The 19,581-nt window shown below is 50.1% G+C and overlaps 1 protein-coding gene across 2 annotated transcripts in view; it reads left to right on the top strand.

Moving 5' to 3' along the window:
* The first annotated feature begins 226 nt into the window (after positions 1-226).
* The window catches only part of Arfgef2 (ADP ribosylation factor guanine nucleotide exchange factor 2), an 89,705-nt gene continuing 70,350 nt past the window's right edge, over positions 227-19,581 (top strand). Inside the window, exons 1-3 of one of the 2 annotated variants that reach the window (XM_046433184.2) lie at positions 227-426; positions 13,803-13,833; positions 14,432-14,555. In XM_046433184.2, coding sequence (XP_046289140.1) covers positions 306-426; positions 13,803-13,833; positions 14,432-14,555 — 276 coding nt within the window. In that variant the 5' untranslated portion in view covers positions 227-305. The remainder of the gene's footprint in view (positions 427-13,802; positions 13,834-14,431; positions 14,556-19,581) is intronic. The other variant, XM_046433183.2, reaches the window with a different exon arrangement.

Raw genomic sequence — 19,581 nt, 5'->3', positions numbered from 1 at the left:
TCCCCAGGTCCCGCTTCCCTTCACCCACGTGCTCGCCCCGCCTCCCTGGCCCCGCCCCGCGTAGGTCACGCCCCTTCGGGTCACGGGGTCGACGGACGCGTAGCGGCCGTAGCGGCCCCGCCAGTCACGTGATCACGTGACGCGCTCCAACATGGCGACGCCGTGGGGCCGCGCCGTCGCTTCCTGACGGGGCGGCGCGCACGGACGCGGCCGGTGCCGGCCGGGACGCCGGGCCCGCAGCCTCGCTAGTCCGCTCGCTCGCGCCGCCCGCCCGCGGGGCTGCCAGCCCCCGCCGGGCCGGGGCCATGCAGGAGAGCCAGACCAAGAGCATGTTCGTGTCCCGGGCCCTGGAGAAGATCCTAGCCGACAAGGAGGTGAAGCGGCCCCAGCACTCCCAGCTGCGCAGGGCCTGCCAGGTGGCGCTCGGTGGGTGAGCCGCCCCGGCCCGGCCCCGCGCCGGCCGTTACCGGCCCGGCCTCCTGGCCTCCGCTTCCCCCACCCCCACCCCAAATCCCACCCTCCCGGCCTCCTCCCCTGGTGCCCCCCGGGGGAACGGATGCCCGGGCAGCGCGGGACTGGCCCAAGGTCACCTAGCAAGTTGGTGACAGCTAGGGCTGGTTCTCCAGCCTCCATGCTCAGAGCTTTTGCCACGACTCTTGGCGTTCTGTTTCCTGGTTCCTGCCCTCACCACCTCCAAGTCCTCAGAAGCAGTTGTCCTTGCCCTAAGTTTTTCCTTTACCTGGGCTCTGCTGTTTGGGGTTCCCCCACGTGAGCAGAACAGGTGGGAAGAGCGTCCCAGTTGGGAAGTCCCTGAGACTTGCTTTGGAAGTGCCCAGTTGGAGAATGTTTTCCCCGTATTTGGGATTTTGCTTAGCTCTTTCCCTCAGGAAGGTGTGTGGATGGTGATGTGTCACAGTAGTGTGCAAGACATCTGCTTATTCTGGGCAGTCTCCTAAAACATAGGGTCTACAGAGCAAAGATACTTGTCCGAAATTCACTGCTGTATTCCTTGCAACTGCAACAGTGTCTGACACACAGTAGGTGCTCGATAAATATTTGCTGGTTAAATGGACCTGAAGACTATGGAAAGGGAAAAAGAAATCTAACTTATAATTAGTTAAAAGATCTATAGTTGACACTAGCATTGGTCTCCCTTTTATTTATCAAATGCCCACTGTGTGCTAGGCACTGTGGCAGGCACTTAGGATTCAATGGGGAACAAGACAAAGTCCTTGCTCTTGTGGAGTTATACTCTTAACAGAACAGTCAAAGTAAGATAAATGAGACATTCTTAAATGCTAATAAGTACTACAGTGAAAGTAAAAGAGCAAGAAGTGTTTTAAAAGGGTTTGAGGATTGCTTTAGATAGGATGGTCATGACAGTAATTTTTTTCAGAGGACATGACATTTGAGCTGAATATTGAAAGGCAAGAAGAATCCACTATGTGAAGTTTCAGGAGAAAGAGTTCTGGGTGCATAGGATCAATACATTTGATCAGAGCTGCCTTCAAACGAATTCACCACCCTAATGCCTTTGGTTTAGAATCTGTAAAGAGGCTTGTTTTTCCTAACAAATTGAGTAAATGGAAAGGTTGATTTTCTGTCAGAGTTTTAGATTGCCATCATGTTTCTTCTTTCATTTGGTGCAAGGTAAAGAACACAGTTCTTCTCTAGGGCCTGGAGATTGGCTTGTGAACTTTGCAAAAACTCTGGGAAGAAGGTCCCCAGCTTTCATCAGAAGGATCTAAGACTCCCTCAAGGATCAAAAACGATTGATGTGGAGGTCATTGTTGCTTAGATAATCCGGATAGAGTTGCTGGTCTCATGAAATTCATGATCAGTGGAAGGAATTTACTAAGACTTTTAAAGCTTTTCTGTTTCCAGCTGGGCACAGTGGCACATGTCTGTAATCCCAGCAGTTCGGGAGACTGAGGCAAAAGGAACTCAGTTTTGAGGCCAGCCTGGGCAAGACCCTGTCTCCAATAAAAAGGGCTGGGGATATAGCTAAGTGGTAAGGTGTCCCTGACTTCAATCCTCAGTACTTGGGGTGGCGGTGGGGTTTTACTGTTCCAATAACTAAGGCTAACTGTTGGATATTATTTTATCAGGTATCAAGAATGTAGGATGAGCGTGACAGAGCATGTGTTTCTTAGGTGGAGGTCTGGTATTTATGATTCCACAATGAATTTGCCTGGACTCTATCCTTTCAACATCACTTTAAGAGTGTTGTGAACATTTCAAAATAGTTATTTGGCAGAAAAAAAATTCATTTCTCCTTCAGATATCTTCTTAACATAAAAATTTCACAAAATTGTATGTCACATTTCGGAACCTACTTACAAAATTGTCTTACAGACCTTAAAGGGCCATAACATTGAGAGTTTATTAGATATTTTTGGATTGTAGTTTTTTTGTTCAGAAATTTAGATTTTCTCCACAAAAATGGTAGATGCATGTTTGAAGTACTAAATTATAGGAAATGGCCTAGATGGAAGTAATCTGGCTACAGGTTATAGGACTAGCAAATTGGAGTGGAGGCTTGTCCTTAACCGCTAATGATCACAAGGCAGCACTCCACTGGGGAAGAGGAACGGTCACAGGGAATCTGTACATAGTGTTGATTTAAAGTGGTCATTTAACAGAGTAATCACATGTCACTGCTGTTGACAGAAATGACCGCCGTAGGGACTGGGGATGTGGCTCAGTGTAGAGTGCTTGCCTGGCATGCAGTGTGAGGCTGTGGGTTTAATCCCCAGCATTGGAAAAAAAAGGGGAAGGGGAGAGAGGAAAAAAAATGACTGCCTTATAAACAATGGAAAAGATCAGAGTACCTGGTGATATTTCACTTGATTTCTTTTCCTTTATATATATATGTGTGTGTGTGTGTGTGTGTGTGTGTAATGTATATAAATTTTAAAAACATCGATGAACCTTTATTTTTATTCATTTATTTATATGCGGTACTGAGAATTGAACCCAGTGCCTCACACTTGCTAGGCAAGTGCTCTACCACTGAGCCACAACCCCAGTCCTCACTTGATTTCTTGAGGCCCAGTCTTGTGTCCAGTAGTCCCATTTAAGAGAAGAAATTTGGAAAAATAGCTAAAGTAAGCCAATATGTAAAACATGTTGTGATGTGGTTAGTATTTTGGAGATTACTTATTTGTACATTGTCTTAATTTTGATTAGAGGAACTGAAGGTGACCACTTGGGGTTGAAAGGCTTGGATGATAGAGAGTATTTCACAGGAAACGTTTTTTTCTGTTAGATTTCACAGAAAACGGTTCCTCAGAATCAGGGAGGGGATCAGGGCGGCAGGGGCCAGATCCTGGGATGTTAGAGGATAGGAGCTTGGCCTCTGGGACTCAGGTTAATCCCCTGCCTTCCACTTGCGTGTTTAGGATCGTGGGCAGGTTGCCTAATCTCAGACCTTCCTCTCAGGGTTACGGTAAAGATTAAGTTCATTAATATACAAAGAACTTGGTGTGTATTAGACACTTAGTAGAGGCTGCTGCGATGATTATTTTAAGCTGTGACAAAACACAGAAAGTACAAGTGCTCTGACTTGGTGTTCTTAACTTCAGTTGTTCTTTTGGAATGACCTATTCCTGTGTTTGGTTTGTAGAAGGTAATTACATGACCAAAGGGCCATGTTTCCTGTAGTGTTAACGTGCTGAGCTCAGTGGGCACAGGAGTTGTTCCTTGTAAAAGCACTGATCATCATGGTGAAACAGGTCTGCAGCAATCTCAGGGATTCATCTGGTCTAAATACCAAGTGTACAGATAGGTACTGTCCAGGTAGGGGACGATGGCTTTCTACCTTTATCAGAAGAGATCAGGAGAACCTGGGAAAGTGTTCATTGCCCCTGGGCATTGATGTGCCTCACCTTGATATATCTTAATGATCTTCAAACTTTGAGCCTTCTTTTGGGGATGATAATTACATTCTTAAAATCTCCCTTTTATAATTGTCTTATTTAAGACCCCTTTTTTACCCCTGTGATGTCTCTTTAAATTATATGTCTGCTCTTAATATGGAATTTGGAAGCTTGACAAAAAAAAAAATCTTAAGAGTTTTTAAATTCAATATAGAAAAATTTGTCTACTGTTTAACTGAATTGGGCCAGGAGCGGTGGCACATGCCTGTAATCCTAGCACATTGGGAGGCTGAGACAGGAGGGATGCTAGTTCCAGGCCAGCCTCAGCAACTAAGTGAGACCTTGTCTTCAAAGCAGGGCCAGGAGTGGTGGGTGCATGTCTGTAATCCCAGTGGCTCCGCGGAGGCTGAGGCAGGAGGATCGTGAGTTCAAAGCCAGCCTCAGCATCAGTGGGGTGCTAAACAACTGCATGAGACCCAGATGAATCACTGAGATTCCTGCAGACCTGTTTCATCCTGATTATCACTGCTTTTACAAAAAAGAGCTGGGGGTGGGGCTCAGGAGTTGAATGCCACTGAGTTCAATCTGCAGCACCCACCCTATTGCCCCCCCAAAATTAAAAGCAGGGTCCGGAGGGTGGGGGTTGGGACTGCAGCTCCTTGATGTAGCACCACTGGGTTCAATCCCCATTACTGCAGGAAAATAAAATTTAGTTGAATCATGCTAACAATCCACTTTTCGTATGTGTTTGGTTAGAGACATAGTAGATGTAGTGTCTTGTTACGTAAATAACATGCCTGAAGTGTTAAGGGCGCGAGTAGTACAGATGTGTATATTTCATATGTTCATGTGGAATCAGGTGACTTTCTAATGGCAGTTGTGTATCTGTGACATAGTTCCAGGCACAGTGCCACTTGCTTTAGTTAAGTTCTTCTTATCATTATCCCCATCGAGTCCCTGAGAAGTGAAGTGAGTGGGCTGGGGTGACAGCACAGTCCATGACCCTCCCCTTCCTACCTCTCGTGGGTGAAATGCTCAGTGAGCCTTTGACAGCAGCCGTTAGGCTGCCATGTGGCTTCAGCTAGAGACCATGTTTTCTGAAGCTGAATTTTGAGATATATTTGAAAGCCTCTTCTCAAAAAGATCACAGCTTTTTGCTGCATATGTCCTCGGTTTACTTTAATTTGGGAACTGAGAAGAAAGAAATGAGGCTGCAGAACTGGCTTCACAGAGCTGCACTGCACTTGAGTTTTCTGAGTTTGGCAGGTCGCAGCAGCAGGCAGCTTCCTCTCCTTCACTGGGATTCTGGCTGTCTCGGGTGCGTCCCACAGCAGGAACCCAGGCTCGGGTGTAACTTGCCCACGTGGCGTGGCCAGGTGGGGAGCCACGGCCGCTGCATGTCGGTGTCTGCCTGCCTGAGGTCCCGTCTGAGGCCCGCTGCTCTGTTGACATTCGGGGTTTAGAGATGGGGTCCTGTTGGCTTCCCTTGAGCTGTCTTGTGGCCTTGCGGTTTGAAGGGCAGCCTGGCGCAGGCTGAGGCGGGAGCGGGCGGTGGGGAAATGGTGAGCGCAGGCAGCTCTTTCCAGGTTCGTCTGTGTTGTGACGGGGAGGGACACGTTTGTTTAAAGGTAAAAAAGACTTTAGCTTGTGGCGCTGGGGCTCCGTAGCCTGTGTGAGGTTCTGGGTCCGATCCTTAGCACCACGTAAAATCAGTGAAGGCTGCAGTCCACCTAAGCCACACACACACACACTGGCTAGCTGTCACTGAGAAGAGCTGGTTATGTCATGCACCTGCGTTGTGTAGTGAGGTGCTTCCAAATTCAGCATGGAGGGCTGGGGCTGGGGCTCAGCGTAGAGCGCTCGCCTGAGCGAGGCCCTGGGTTCGATCCTCAGCACCACATAAAAATAAATAAATAAAATAAAGGTGTTGTGTCCATCTACAACTAAAAAATAAATAATAAAAAAAAAATCAGCGTCTAGGGCTGGGTGTAGGGCAGCATGCGCCTGCACCCCCAGGCCCTGCGTTCCGTCCCAGAACCACACACGTCATTTACACGTCCACTCTGTGTGACAGATCGCTTTTTTCTCCATATATTACTTTTGTTGTTGTTCTAGTTTGTTGTGTTCAAAAGAACTTAATTCCTATCTCCAGAGCATGCACATTTGCGCGCGCGCACACACACACACACCTCTTAAAATGAGGAAGAACCTTAAGTGTGAAATTTAAAAATTATAAAAAATATCTGTAAATTGACATATCAAAAAAATAAGGTTTTAATTTAAATACTGTTCATAATAAAGCGTTTAATTTTAGCGAGTTCTGCTGTTTTGATGAGACATTTGTCTACAAGTGCTGACCTCATAAAAGTTTTGAGAAATAACAGGGCTGATGACCCTGGTGTGAAAAGCTTTATGATGATTCTTTGGGAGATGTCATCTCTCTAGAAGCAGCACCTAAAAAATCGCTCATCATTGATTATTGAAAAGTATGTATTGATGGGTTGCTGAGGAGTTTATTGGGAATTGAGTTTGGAGCCTCACCTTTCGTGGGTCTGTAACTGGGCTGCGAACTTAGCTTCTCTGAGCCTCAGTTCCTTGAGACCATAAAGCCGGGCTGTCTGTATCACAGGATTGTCACGAACGTTAGGTGCAGTGCAGAGAAGGACTGGCAGACCTGCACCTCAGTGGCTGCTGAGTAACATTTAGAGGCCTTGGTTACTTTCCTTACAGGGGAAGGAGTGGAGGCCGCGGCCTCTCTGCCTCCATGTAGGAGTTGGCTTATGGCTTTTTGAGGCCCTCGTGCAGCTGGGGGTTGGATGAAGGAATGGAGAGCCCTGCCTGCACCTGTCAGTCTCGGGGGAGACTCTGAAGCAGAGCTGGGGAGAACAGCAAGCCCTTCTGTGTGGAAGAGAGTGAGCTTGTGAAAACGTGCACTCAATCACAAGGACACGGAGCCTTCTGTGTGAATAGCTCAGAGCTGTGTGTGTTCTCACCCTGTCCGGCTTGCGGGCTGCCAGGAAATTGCTTACTTTTTCAGTGAAGTTATCTTGGAAAATAGGTTTATGTTTGCTGATTCATTCCTGTAATCTTCCTGAAAGAGGCTTGCTCTGGTTCACTGTCTTGGTTGTAAATAAGCTTTTTAGCTTGATATTTTAATAGGTTTACAGTTTTGTGGGGGGAGCAGCCTTCTTTTGCTGGGACATGAGTTTCCCCTCAGTCCTGGGAGCGGTTGGCGTGCTGCTGCTTGTTGGTATGTAGTCCTTGTCGCTGACTGCACAGACCCACCCTCACCCTGAAGGTTGGAGTGTCACTCCTCGTGCCGTGTAGCAGGGGCACAGAACCGACAGCCTGTTCTGATGGAGATGCCATCTGCTGGGGGAGTCGGGTGTTGTTGAAGTGCCCGTAGCTCTGCGTCACCTCTCCACTTGACAGGTCCTGGGAGAGAATCCTAGTCCTGCAAGGGCCTTGGAAAGGAGTGGGGAAGACTCCCAGAGGAGGTTGTGAGACCTGGCTGATGAGAAGACGGGAATAGGTCGGAGCGAGAGGTATTTCAGCCAAGGGGACATCCTGAGCAGGAGCCCTGTGGCAGGAGGACGAAAAGAGGCCACCGTGTGGTCAGAGGGACATGGGGGAGCGCTAGGAGGTCCCCGGGGAGAGGTAGGTCGAGCCCTTCCACGCAGAGCCCTTGAGGTCATCGTGAGGAGTTTGGATTTTCGGGTCAGAAGCAGCGGGTGATGCTGACGGGTTTGAAATGGGGAAGGTGACAGGGTGGCTGGGTTTGTGTTTTGAAAAGATCACTTTGGCCGCCGTGTCTGGAGCTGAATCTCAGCGGAAGCCACTGGTGGGCTCTCATGGTACCAGCAGAAAGAGCAAACTGAGTGGGTTCGCAGTCGGGTTGGGGGAAAGCTGGGGAACCTGGTGACAACTGGGGGAGAGCCGACAGGAGCGTCCGGCCGCCCACTGCGGGACGCGTGTTCTGGAGGTGGGAGTGGCGAGAGAGCCATATGGGCCCGGCCAGGCGAGGAGGCCATCTGGGTCGGGGTTTGGAGCTGCCTGTGAGCGTCCTGGTGGGAAGTCGCTGGATCCCTGAGCCTGATGTGCACGGAGGCCTGGGCTGGGATGGAGGAGGGCTAGTGGTGGTAGAGGGCCCCGGGCCCTGGATGGCGGAGGTGGCTGAGCGCAGAGAGCAGAGTGCAGAGGAGTGTGGAGGCGCACAGAGCCAACGAGGTCCCACACTGCAGGCTCAAGTCACACGTGTAGGTCACTGGTGGCTGTCGCTCTAGCTGTTTGGTGGCGTGAGGCAGGTGAAAGGCAGACCCCGGTGGGCTGGGGTGCGCGTGGGAGGTGAGGAGGGGGTGCAGGCAGCCTCATCCCACTCAGCAGCCCATGGGGGAGAGGTGAGGCTCAGGGGCCTCTGTTTTGTCTGTCTTGTTTTGAAAGGTAGAAGATACTTGGACTGGTTTAAATGTCACTTGAAAGGGAGCCCGTTGAGGGAGAGAGGTTAAATAATGCAGGAAAGAGGAAGGATTGACTCGTGTCTTTAACAGATATGAGTGGGACTTGGGACCCGGCAGAGGTGGGGGGCTTGTGGATTTGGGCTGAAGGCAGATGGTAAGTTAGCTGGCACGCAGTAGGTCACGGTGATAAGTGCTCTGGAGAAAGATCAGAAACTAACAGTGAAATGAAAAGCAGAGGTGGCGCTTTGCAGAGGTCAGGAAGGCCTCTGAGGGGTGACACCGAGCCCTGAACTGAAGGGGGTCAGGCCTGGGGATCTTGGGGAGGGAGGGTGCCCCAGTGAACCTTGAGGCCAGAGGAAGGGGAGCCAGGGGCCGGGCCGGGGCTGCTGACAGGGCTGGATTCGGGTGGTGAGACGGGGAGTGTGGGGTGTCGGCAGGGAGTGATATTTTCTCATTTCCCTTTCGGGGGAATCCCTCCGGCTGCTGTGGGGTGGCCTGAGGCAGGGAAGAGGGGGACAGCGAGACAGTTGAGGCTGTTGTCATGGTCCAGGTGGGTGGGCCGTGGTGGTGGCCTAATGGTGAGCGGTGTCAGATTGTGCGTAGTCCAGAGAGCAGGGAATTCCAAGACCGGGGACTGTGGAGGTGGAGGGTGGACGCAGCTCTCGGAGCAGGTGAGAGCAGAGGGTGGCTCCAGAGTAGGCGACTTCTAGGTCTGTGAACAGGAAGTTGAGGGAATCCCTTGGAGGCAGCCTCTGACTTCTGAGGGATGCAGGAGGCTATGCCATGGATTGTGAGGAAGGAGTCGCGGAGGTGACAGGAGGGGGGCTGTGAGGAGGGAAACATCCCTAGTTGGTACCCACAGTTGGCAGTGACAGCCTCGGGGTGGCCAGGCTGCCTGCCACCTCTGCTCGGGTGGAGACAGGTCACAGGAGGATAGTAGTACATTCAGAGTTTGGGATTTTGCCAGAAGTCAAGACCAAAGGTCAGAGAGGCCCTGCTGTTGATCCTGTCATCCTGACAGCAGTCCTGCCGATGGCCACCCCGGCAAGCGCAGGGAGAGGAGAGGCGTGCTGGCCAGGGCGAGGTTTCACACCAAAGAAACGCCCTCTGTGAGCATTGGAGAGGGTCTGTGTGAAGGAAGGGAGGTCGTGGGCAGAGGACAGGAGGGACCTGGGAGACCCAGCTCAGCTGCACATGGGGACCAGATTCAGGGTGTGGCCGGCCCCATAGGCTGGCTTGGGGTGGAGGAGGATGTGGAGGAGGGAGAGTCCAAGGACCCCTCTGCTCTGCAGAGCAGGGAGAGGTGTGCCTGTCAGATGTTTGAAGGGACACTCTGTGGTGTTGGGGGCACTGGCCCTTCTGGATGGTCGGGCAGGGTCGGGTGGGAGGATGGTGATGTCATCGTTGGGAGTGGAAGGGACAGAGTGAGCTGTTGAGGAGTGTGTGTGGGGGGGGGTTCCTGCAGGTGATGGTGACGCTCAGGATGGTTTCTTGAGAAGCCTGTGGCTTTCCAGCTGCAGCCGTCCAGCCCCACCCAGCTGGCTCCCTCTCCTCCCTGCAGCCTGCTCCTTTGTTGCTGCTGACTGCCCGGGTGGCAGCTGGGATGTGAGCCGTGAAGTGCAGCAGGTGGCCCGCCAGCTGCTCCTCTCCCCTCCTGCAGGGTGGGGCTCTGCCTGCTGGCCTGGGGTGCCTGGCGGCTGGTGCCTTAACCTCTCTGTGCTCACGTTCCTCATCTGTGCCGTGGTGGGGGTGTGACGGATGATGGCCATCTTCTCGCCACCCTGGGTCACAGTGAGGGCGGGCTGAGCCCTGGGCCAGTCACAGGTGACAGCGGTGCTGGTGATGGCGGTTCCTCTCGTTTTCCTTCTTCCCTCATCTGGCTCCGTGATGGCCTAGAGGTTTTGCTCTCGCTGACTCCTGTCTGGAGGCCACCGGTGGGTGGCAGCCCGGGCCCTGCTCGTTGTTCTGACAAGGCTTCTCTCCAGCTGTCCGCAGATCCCCCTATGGTCTCTGCACCATGCGGGCTGCTGTTTGCCATTCCATCGTCTTTAGAGTAGGAAGTTGAGGTTCAGCAAAGTTTAACTGTCCTGTTCAGCCAGGAGGCGTCCCCTTCAGGCCTGGAGCCCAGCTGTCCGGCCACGCCTCGTTCCCGCTTCCCCCCTTACCAGGCCGCGCACCCCCTCCTCAGGCTCATCTCCTCCCTCCTTTTAGCTGGGAAAGCATTGTGTTACCAGCATATCGGGAGCCTGCTAGTGGGGCCGTATGACACCAGTGCTACTGTTTGATCGTTCCCAGCCTGTCAACATGGTTCCCGCGTTGGCTTCAGACTGGCGCTTCTCTGCCTGCACAGCTCACCCTGGGCCAGCCCTCGTTCCTGCTGGCTGGGCGATCAGCAGGTGCTCCTTGATGGCTTCCTGCTCCTGTCCTGGCCCTCTCCTCTCCACACAGCAGCAGCCAGAGTGAGCTGTTCAGGGAAGGTGGGGTCAGCGCTCCCTCGAGGCCCTCTGGGGCGCCTCCCTTGCTTTATACCAAGGTGCTGGAACACCCAGACCTCTGCTGTGTCCATGGAGAGGATTTTAGAGATTTTTTTTTTCTTCAAATAATTTAAAAGTGCAACAATTCTGAATTCTTTGTGAATAGTAAAGGTAAAGTAAGAAAACAACAGAAAATCTGCAGCTGTGGTTTCCTGAACTCCCTGGTAGCTCCTGGGAGAGGGCTGTTCTCAGCAGTCGCCCTGTCCTGCCACTCTGCTAGTTGTCCTTGCTCATTCCCACGCAGAAGCCAGGTGAAGCTGGGATGTAGCCCCTGGGGGGGGGGGCCTTCCCTAGCATGTGGGAGACCAGCGATTCCATCCCCAGCACCGCAACTTTTTTAAAAAAGAAAACGGCTACCCAGGGTGCACCTTTGCGTGGTCATGCCACAGCAGGCCAGAAAGGAGGATCAGGAGATTCCAAACTGAGGTGTCTGCAACTGGCGACCTTCCCTGCCGGCAGCTCTCATGGAGAGTGAAGAGCACTGGCACTTTGAGCTGCAGGTAGTTGCGGCGCTCATGGTTTGCACAAGTGGTAGCAAAACCACAGATTTATATGGCTCTGCATTGTAGTTTACAAGTTAATTCTGTGTGCTTTTTCGAGAGTCAGAGACCCAAGAGGTTCTGAGCAAAGAATCTGAGTCTGGTTTTCTAGGCTCAGGTCCCAGGACTGGTAACCCCTCAGTCCTGTGTCTGTTTGGCCTTGGACTCTGGTCCTCTTGCTCCTTGGTTGCCCTTTGCCTGAGTGACATCTGGCTTGGTTGAAACTTGATGCTTTGTCTTCACAGTGCTGGCCTTAGTCTTCAAAAGGCACTGTTATCCCCTGCAGTGCCTTTTGTGCATCTGTGAAGCACCTCTGCCAGGCTCTTCCCTGTCCCTTAAAACAAAGGTGATAAACTAGTAGGCTCAGGGCCAGGGCAGCCTGCAGACTGCTTTTACTTGAGCCGTAATATTTTTAAAAATGGGTGAAGTTGTTTTTAATCGCAAGCTTGAGTTTTCACCTAAAATCTGGATTTTAACCATTGGAAGAATCAGAATGATGGGCCCCTCCTGACTGAGGGTCTCTGGGGGTGCCAGTGCCGGTCAGCTGGGGCTGAGGAGCAGCTGCACCCTGCCCTGTTGGTCCAGGGAACCGCTTGCTGCAGTTCTCCTTGGTGTCTCCTTCCTGGCCCTCGTAGTCCTTTGAGCGGGTGACCTCTGCATGTGGTTTTCTTACTCTTGGAGCCTTACGTGGGTGGCAGGTAGCCATCCTGTGATGGCGTCATCGGGGTGGGTCAGCAGCAGCGGTCTTCCCAACAGAGGTGGTCTGAGAGCCCAAGAAAAGGAAGCTTGTCGCCTCCAGAACCGTGTCCTGAGGCTGTTAGGGTAACTGACGACCGTGTCCAGACCACAGGCTCTCAGGAGTCTGTGCAAGAGGCCGAGTGCCATCCTTGGGTGTCCCTTCTCCCCTCACCTGTGTGCAGGCACCTGGAGCCAGTGGCACCACACATGGGGACAGTCAACCGACCGACTGAGTGGACATGGGGGTGTTGCTCCAGAGGCACCAAGCCTTACTCTCCTGGAAACGAGACGGTCTCTTCTGTGTTTCTGAATCATGACATTTTATTGCCTTAACTTTGTGTAGTTCTTGTAACCTCCATGATAAAGATTTTTAAGATTATTTTAACTCATTAGAATAATATGGTTTAGCACAACACTGAACTGCACATTTTAAAATGGTTAAAATAGTACATTTTAGGTTATGTATATTTTACCACAATTGTTTTTAAAAGTGTATATGCTTATCATAGAAAATGTGAAAAAAGAAGGAAAAACCACCAACTACTACTTAGGTGACTTTCAGTGTTTTTTTTTTGTTGTTGTTGTTGTTTGTTTTTTGGGGTCTGTTGCTATAGTACCATGATACTGTGTCAGCTGTCACTAATATATGTTATGCTGAGTGGGGAAGTCGGTAGGCAGGGACTACAGAGCCAAAATGCCTGGGTTCAAATTATGGTTCCCCCCTTCTTAAAATAATTTTTTTTTTTTTTAAGTTGTAGATGGGCACAGTACCTTTACTTTATTTATTTTTATGTGGTGCTGGGGATCAAAGCCAGTGCCTCACACATGCCAGGCAAGTGCTCTACCACTGAGCTACATCCCCAGTCCTCCCTGCCTTCTTTTGAGACAGGGTCTTGCTAATTTGCCCAGGCTGGCCTTGAACTTGCAGTTCTTCTTCCTCAGCCTGCAAGTTCCTGGGTTACAGGTGTATGCCACCGCACTGGCTTCCAGATCTTAATGTAACAGAGGGCAAGTTACCCACTTGTCTTCTGCCTTGTTTTCCTCATCGAAACCATTGGTTCTCATCAGAGGGAGTTTTGCTTAGGAGACACTTGGCAGTGCTGGAGGTGTGTTTGGCGTTGAAGACTGCAGGGAGGTGGGAGTGCTACTGGCATCCAGTGGGTGGAGGCCAGGGAAGCTGCTCAGCAACTGCCATGCACCGGACGCCTTGTAGTAAAGAACTAGATGTCCCCAAATGTCAGCAACGCCTAGGCTGAGGAACCCTGCCATAGTAAGGTGGAGCCTCACAGGCTTGTTGTGAGTGTTAAGTGAGTTCAGCAAGTAGAGCAGGAAGCCCGGCGCCTGCCTGCCACGGGAGCCTTTGCTGTTCTCCTGTCCTCACGTCAGAACTTGAATGTGTAAAGCCTCCTAGGCATCCTCCTTTTTTTAAAAATTTATTTCTTAGTTGTACACAATATCTTTATTTTGTTTATTAATTTTTATGTGGTGCTGAGGATCGAACCCAGGGCCTCGCACATGCTAGGCGAGTGCTCTACCTCTGAGCCCCAGCCCCAGCCCCTAGACATCCTTCTTAATGGTTCTAAATAACACGTGGTGAAGCTGTCTTCTCCATAAACGCTGCATGGCCCTAACGTGCTTTTCCTTCTTCCCCACCAGATGAAATCAAAGCAGAAATAGAGAAGCAGAGGTAAGCAACGCACCTTCTCCTGGCTGGACCTGCAGCACAGGGGGTGGTAGCAGTGTGGCCATCCATTTCTAATCACAGGGACGTCGTGCTGCTAGCACGGTCCTGGGCACCCGGCAGAGCTTTGTGTGTCTGAACCAGCGCTAGGTCAACAGGTGACCACCTGAGTATGTGGGTATGTGGAGGAAAGGTCAAGATAATGCCATCAGACCTTGTCCTGAGAGAAGAGCTGAGCCATTGTCTCTTGTTTGGTTGGCTTAAGCATAAGGACAGCTGGCCCTGTAAGTGGCCGCTCCTGATCTTCATGGTAATGAAGCCAGTTAGTCACATTTTAGAAATGTAGTTCTGGCATAGCTGCCGCCAGGCTTCAGTCTGGGTGCCCTGGATGCACCTCGCTGTCAGAGATCTCTCTGTCTGCATGTGGCACTGGATTTTTTTTCCCTAAAGTGGCACGTGTTCAGCATTTAATTGGCTGGCCCCAAGATACAGCTTGCCGGACTTTTTAATTAAATAAACGGAAGCAAGTGGAGTGGGAAGTCCGAGTGAGGCGCAAGGACAGTGGGCTGCCGGTTCTCACCTCTCCACCCCGCTCTCTCCCTAGGCTTGGCACCGCAGCACCGCCAAAGGCGAGCTTCATCGAAGCTGACAAGTATTTCCTTCCCTTCGAGCTGGCTTGCCAGTCCAAGTCCCCCCGGGTGGTCAGCACGTCTCTTGACTGCTTGCAGGTACCACGTTTCAACTTGATGGTCTAAAGGGTCCCCTCCACCCACAGGTGTTCCTTACCTGGAGCTGTGCTAGTGACGGCCCTGGTACTGGGGAGGCCTTGGGGTGGGGGGGAGAGGAGCAGCACAGCTTATTCTCTGAGTCGCAGGAAGGAGGGGAGGAGTGCGTGCATGGAATGCCTGGCACAGGAAACCTGTTCTTTATTTGTATTTTTATTTTAGTTGTAGATGGACACCATACTTTTATCTGTCTATTTATTTTTATGTGGTGCTGAGGATTGAACCCAGTGCCTCACACATGCGAGGCAAGCTCTCTGCCACTGAGCCACACCCCAGCCCAGGAAACCTCTTCTTGATGACGTTTATTCATAATATTGGGTAGAAACAGTTCGTATTATTGGTAGAAATAAGCGAATGCTGAACCTTTCCTCCTATGTCAGCTTCCTGCCATTCTTGAGTGAGTTGGTTAGTAAATGACTTTGTTCTTGGTGTGTTTCTGTTCGTATGCACCTCATTTAAAATGCGTGGTTGATTCCTTGGTGTCCCATTCACTGCCAGCAGCACTGCAGCACACACTTGAACAAAGCTTATCTAACTCTGATTTCTGTGCCAGGCACATCACTGCCTTCTTGCTCTTAAACCTGAGAAGGCTCTCCAGCACACACTCAGGGACCATCTTAAAGAGCAGAGAGGACAGGAGTGTGAAAGATGTGGCACCATGTACCCAGCGATTGGGAGAACTGAAACAAGAAGGCCAGGTGTCGCCCCTTCACGCAGCTGGAAGGCGAGCACCCAGGTCTCCCTGCGCTGCGCATGACCACGGGAGACGCAAGTACTGACTCGGGGCTTCCAAATGTAGGGAGTAGGTGCATCTGAGATACAGAATCTGTAAATAATGAGCACTGGCTGTATGTAGAGCTGCAGGGAACCTCATTACCCGCCACCCTTTACTGACGAAGAAGCAGGAGTGATGAAGTCAGGGCGACGTGTCCAGGGAGGTGCAGGAGGTGAAAGACAGAAGCAGAACTGTGGCTCGTTTCTTTTCCCTGGTCCACATTCTTGTATTTTTCTGAAGACTTAGTCCTGAAGTTTCTGATTACCTTAAAGAATATTTATTCTGGGCCTCAGTGGGCAACACACAACAATGAAAACCATTTTATTGAAGTCTTTCAAATATACTAAAGGGATTCACAGTTTACCAGTATTTTCTAGAACAAAAAGGGTGACTAGATTTCACATGACGATCACTTAGCGAGCTGCGTTATGCGGCACGTGCAGCTTCATGCAGAGCTGGAGAAGGAGCGCCTTCGCTGATTGGTTATGTCTGCTGGGGCAGGACTGCAAAGTGGCAGTGGGCATGCCACAGTCTTGGCACCCCTCGTCTAATATTTACTCTATTAATCTCCCTTCTTTGATATATATATATTTGAGAATTGACAACAGTTTTTTCACAGAAGCAGGTTTTCCAAATGAAAAAACATTTTTCTCATTCAAGATAATTCTGTACAGATTGTCCTATGTGGAACATTTAATGAGCCAAGGATTCTTAAATGGCAGGCCAAGTCCTGCTTCTATCCTAAAATAGTTGATGCCGTGAATGTTTCTGAGGAAATGTAGCATAGCTTTAATTTTAGTTGTTTCCCTGTGATAAGGTCTGGTTCGGGCTGGTGCTGGCGGTCAGCAGCACTGAGGGCTGAGGTGATGGCTACAGCACATTGAGCTCCTGTCCTGCGCCAGGCCCCAAGCGCGTCAAACTCTTTACTATTGTAATCTCTACAGCAGCCCTCTGAGGTGTCCTCAGTTTAGAATCAAGGGAACCAAGGCTTAGAGAACAAAGTTACCAACTCAGTCCAAGTTCCTGTAGCCAGGGAGTGATGAAATTAGGTGGGTATCTAGGACTTTCTAACCCCACAGAACCCCCATGTATGGTGTTTGGGGTTTTTGGGGGGTGGGGGGACAGTGCTGGGGATTGAACCTAGAGATACTTTACCATTGAGCTATGGCCCCAGCCCTTTTTTTTAATGTTTTGAGACAAAGTCCAAGTTTGAGGCTAGCCTCTAATTTGTGATCCTCCTATTTCAGCCTCCCAAGTTGCTGGGATTATAGCACCTGGCCATATTTGTGTTCTGAACCAGGGGTTGTTAACTGCGTTCCATAAGCCGAATCTGGTCTGCTGCCTGCTTTTGTAAATAAGATTTTATTGAAACACAGCTATCTTATTTTGGGTGCTGTAACATAATACCATAGACTGAGTGACTTAAACATCAGACATTTAATTTTCAGAGTTGTAGAGGCTGAGTGGTCCAAGATCAAGGTCTTAACTGATTTTGGTTCTTGTTGAGGACTCTCAGTGTTTCCTCGTGTTCTAGAGAGTGTGCACGCATGCTAGCTCTCTGGTCTCTTCTTAGGGAACACTGATCCCATCAAGAGGACCTTACCCTAGTGACTTATCTAATTATCTCCCAAAGGCCTAACACCATCCCCTTGGGATTAGGACTTCATCCTGTGGATGGGGATGGGGCCTACGTTCAGTCCATAGCAGCAGCTGTGTACATTCATTCATGCGTTACCTGTTGTTGCTCCCCACTACTGGAGCCCAGGTGAATGGTTGAAGGGACCTCGTGACCCGCAGTCCAACAGTTAGCATGTGGTCTTTTTGTGCATGGGCAGGAGTGTATGGTACTGGCAGCGGAGCGCAGGGCTTGCCCATGCTAGGCAAGTGCTCTACCACTGGGCTACCCCCCCCCCCCAGCCCTAGAATGAAGTCCTTTACAGAAAAAACTGCTGACCCTTGCTATTAACTATCACCCTTTGGTTCTGGCCTTTGTAATAACAGGAATTGTTTGGTTTTGGAGCTTGGTGTGTATGTGTGTGTGGTGATTTCAAATGGACATGCTGATGTCCTGCCTGCCTTCCGCCACTGCTGGTCTTGAGGCTGATGGTATATGGTTCTCTCTGTATGTAAAATGCAGTTCTCTGGAATTTAATGGGCATACTGGGATTTCTTTGGTATATAAGATGCAAAATGTGTCATCCTTTTATGGTACTAGAAGGTGACTAGGTGCACTCTGGACTCTGAATGAAAAGTGCACTTCCCCTTGGCAGCTGTCTTGCTCAGCCTGTTGGACTGGAATTTCCCAGCGTACGGGAAGAAACCTCTGTCTTAGAAATGGAAGGCTGGCGTCAAGGGCTAAAGACTGGTTTTGGCAGAGTTGACATCAGTTGCAGACACATCTGTGCTGTGTCTGGTCATTTGTTTAGTGTGGAGAAGTGCTGAGGGCATGGTGCTTTGGGACCTGGTTTGCTATGCGCATGGGTAGTCATGTCCTCTTTCCCACTGGGAGAAGCCTGGGGACTTCCCCCACTGCTGGCTTCTGTCAAGCCCTAAGAAGTACCTGTTCCTTTCCTTCAGCACCTCATCTGCTACACATTCCCCATGACCAGGGCTAGGTAAGGAGGTTTGTGGCCAGTCCTGCCTAAGCTGATGTTTTTCTGGTTATATGTTTCTTCAATTTAAAATTATGTACGTATATTACTGTTTATACGTTATTAAACATACAAAAACAGAACTTTTAAAAGGACAAGATAAATATCAGTTACAAATAATGTTTTTTTCCTACACGAGTGATGGTTGTAGGGACCCTTGGTTTGAGCTGTCCTATTCATTCCACAAAGGTTAGCTTTTAGCTCTTACTGCTAGAATACTTTGGATTTTTAAATACCCACTTAAAATGAATTTTTAGTTATATTGGTTGAATGTAACATCGATCTCTAAAAGTTTTTAGAACTTTACAGATAAGGCTGAAGTTCCTCGGGCCACCAGCCTTAAAACCAGTTGCTTACGTAGAAGTGTGATTTTCTTTCATCTTTTTTCCTTTTTCTGTAAATATTATCACCTTTACAAATTTCGCTAGAGCTTGCGTTTTACATTCCGCAGTGTTCCCTCCATGCCAGCACCTGCCTCTGCGAACCCCTTGCACATGAGCCTCAGTGGCCCCACTGTACCAAACTGACACTTGCTGATACCCATTGTATCAGCAAAGACGCAAAGACTAAGGCAAGAACATCCACCGTATGTCTGCAAATCACCCAGAGCCCTGCAAGTCCCAGTCAGTTCAGGATTTGGTGTGAGCCTCCCCGTCACACCCTGCCAAGAATATAAACTATGAGAAACGGAGTCACATCTGTATTACTTGCTGTTGTATCGCCAGTGCCTGGGACAGTGTCTGGCACAGAAAAGGATTAGATAGCAGAGCCAGAAAGACTCCCAGAATGCAGGCTCTCTGCTTTCTTGTGGTCCTGTCTCCCTGTACAGGCAAGGGGTAAAATCATACTGAAAACCCTTTTCAGGTTGGAAGGTATTGCCCTTTGAGGAATCTGAGCGGGGTGAACCTGTCTAGTCCTTTTTTTGTGCTTTAATTAAGTATCCAGTACTACATCTCCATTTTTACTTTGCAGCATCTGTATTTGGTTATATGGAACTACTTTTTTTTTTTTTGCGGGGGGTGGGGAGGTTGTACCAGGATTAAACTCAGGGGCACTCGACCACTGAGCCACATCCCCAGCCTTATTTTGCATTTTATTTAGAGACAGGTCTCACTGAGTTGCTTAGCACATCGCTTTTGCTGAAGCTGGCTTTGAACTCGCGATCCTCCTGCCTCAGCCTCCTGAGTAGCTGGGATTACAGGTGTGCCCCACTGCACCTGGCGGGAATCTACTTTTCTTTTCTATTTTTGGTGCTTAGGATGGAACCCAGGGCCTGGTGCTTCCTAAGCTTGCAGACTACCATGACCCACATACATCCTCAGCCCCTGGGAACCTGCTGTTCAACATTCACTTCTCAGGAGTCTGTACCTCATCCTTATATCACAGTGCTCACAACAAACTTGTTAGGAGGAAGAGCAGGCAGCCTCAGAGACAGAACTCACGGACTCAGTTGGTAGAGTGCTCGCTTCTGCCTGCACAAGGCCCTGGCTTCAGTCCCCAGCACCAAAACAAAAGAGACAGTACTCGACTCCCAAGCAGCCAG

Source organism: Marmota monax, unplaced genomic scaffold (genome assembly GCF_021218885.2).
Source record: "Marmota monax isolate L192 unplaced genomic scaffold, Marmota_monax_Labrador192_F-V1.1 WCK01_AAM20220418_F8-fsc00014, whole genome shotgun sequence".
In the NCBI taxonomy this organism is placed as follows: Eukaryota; Metazoa; Chordata; class Mammalia; order Rodentia; family Sciuridae; genus Marmota; species Marmota monax.
This window is presented reverse-complemented; position numbering and strand designations above follow the sequence as displayed.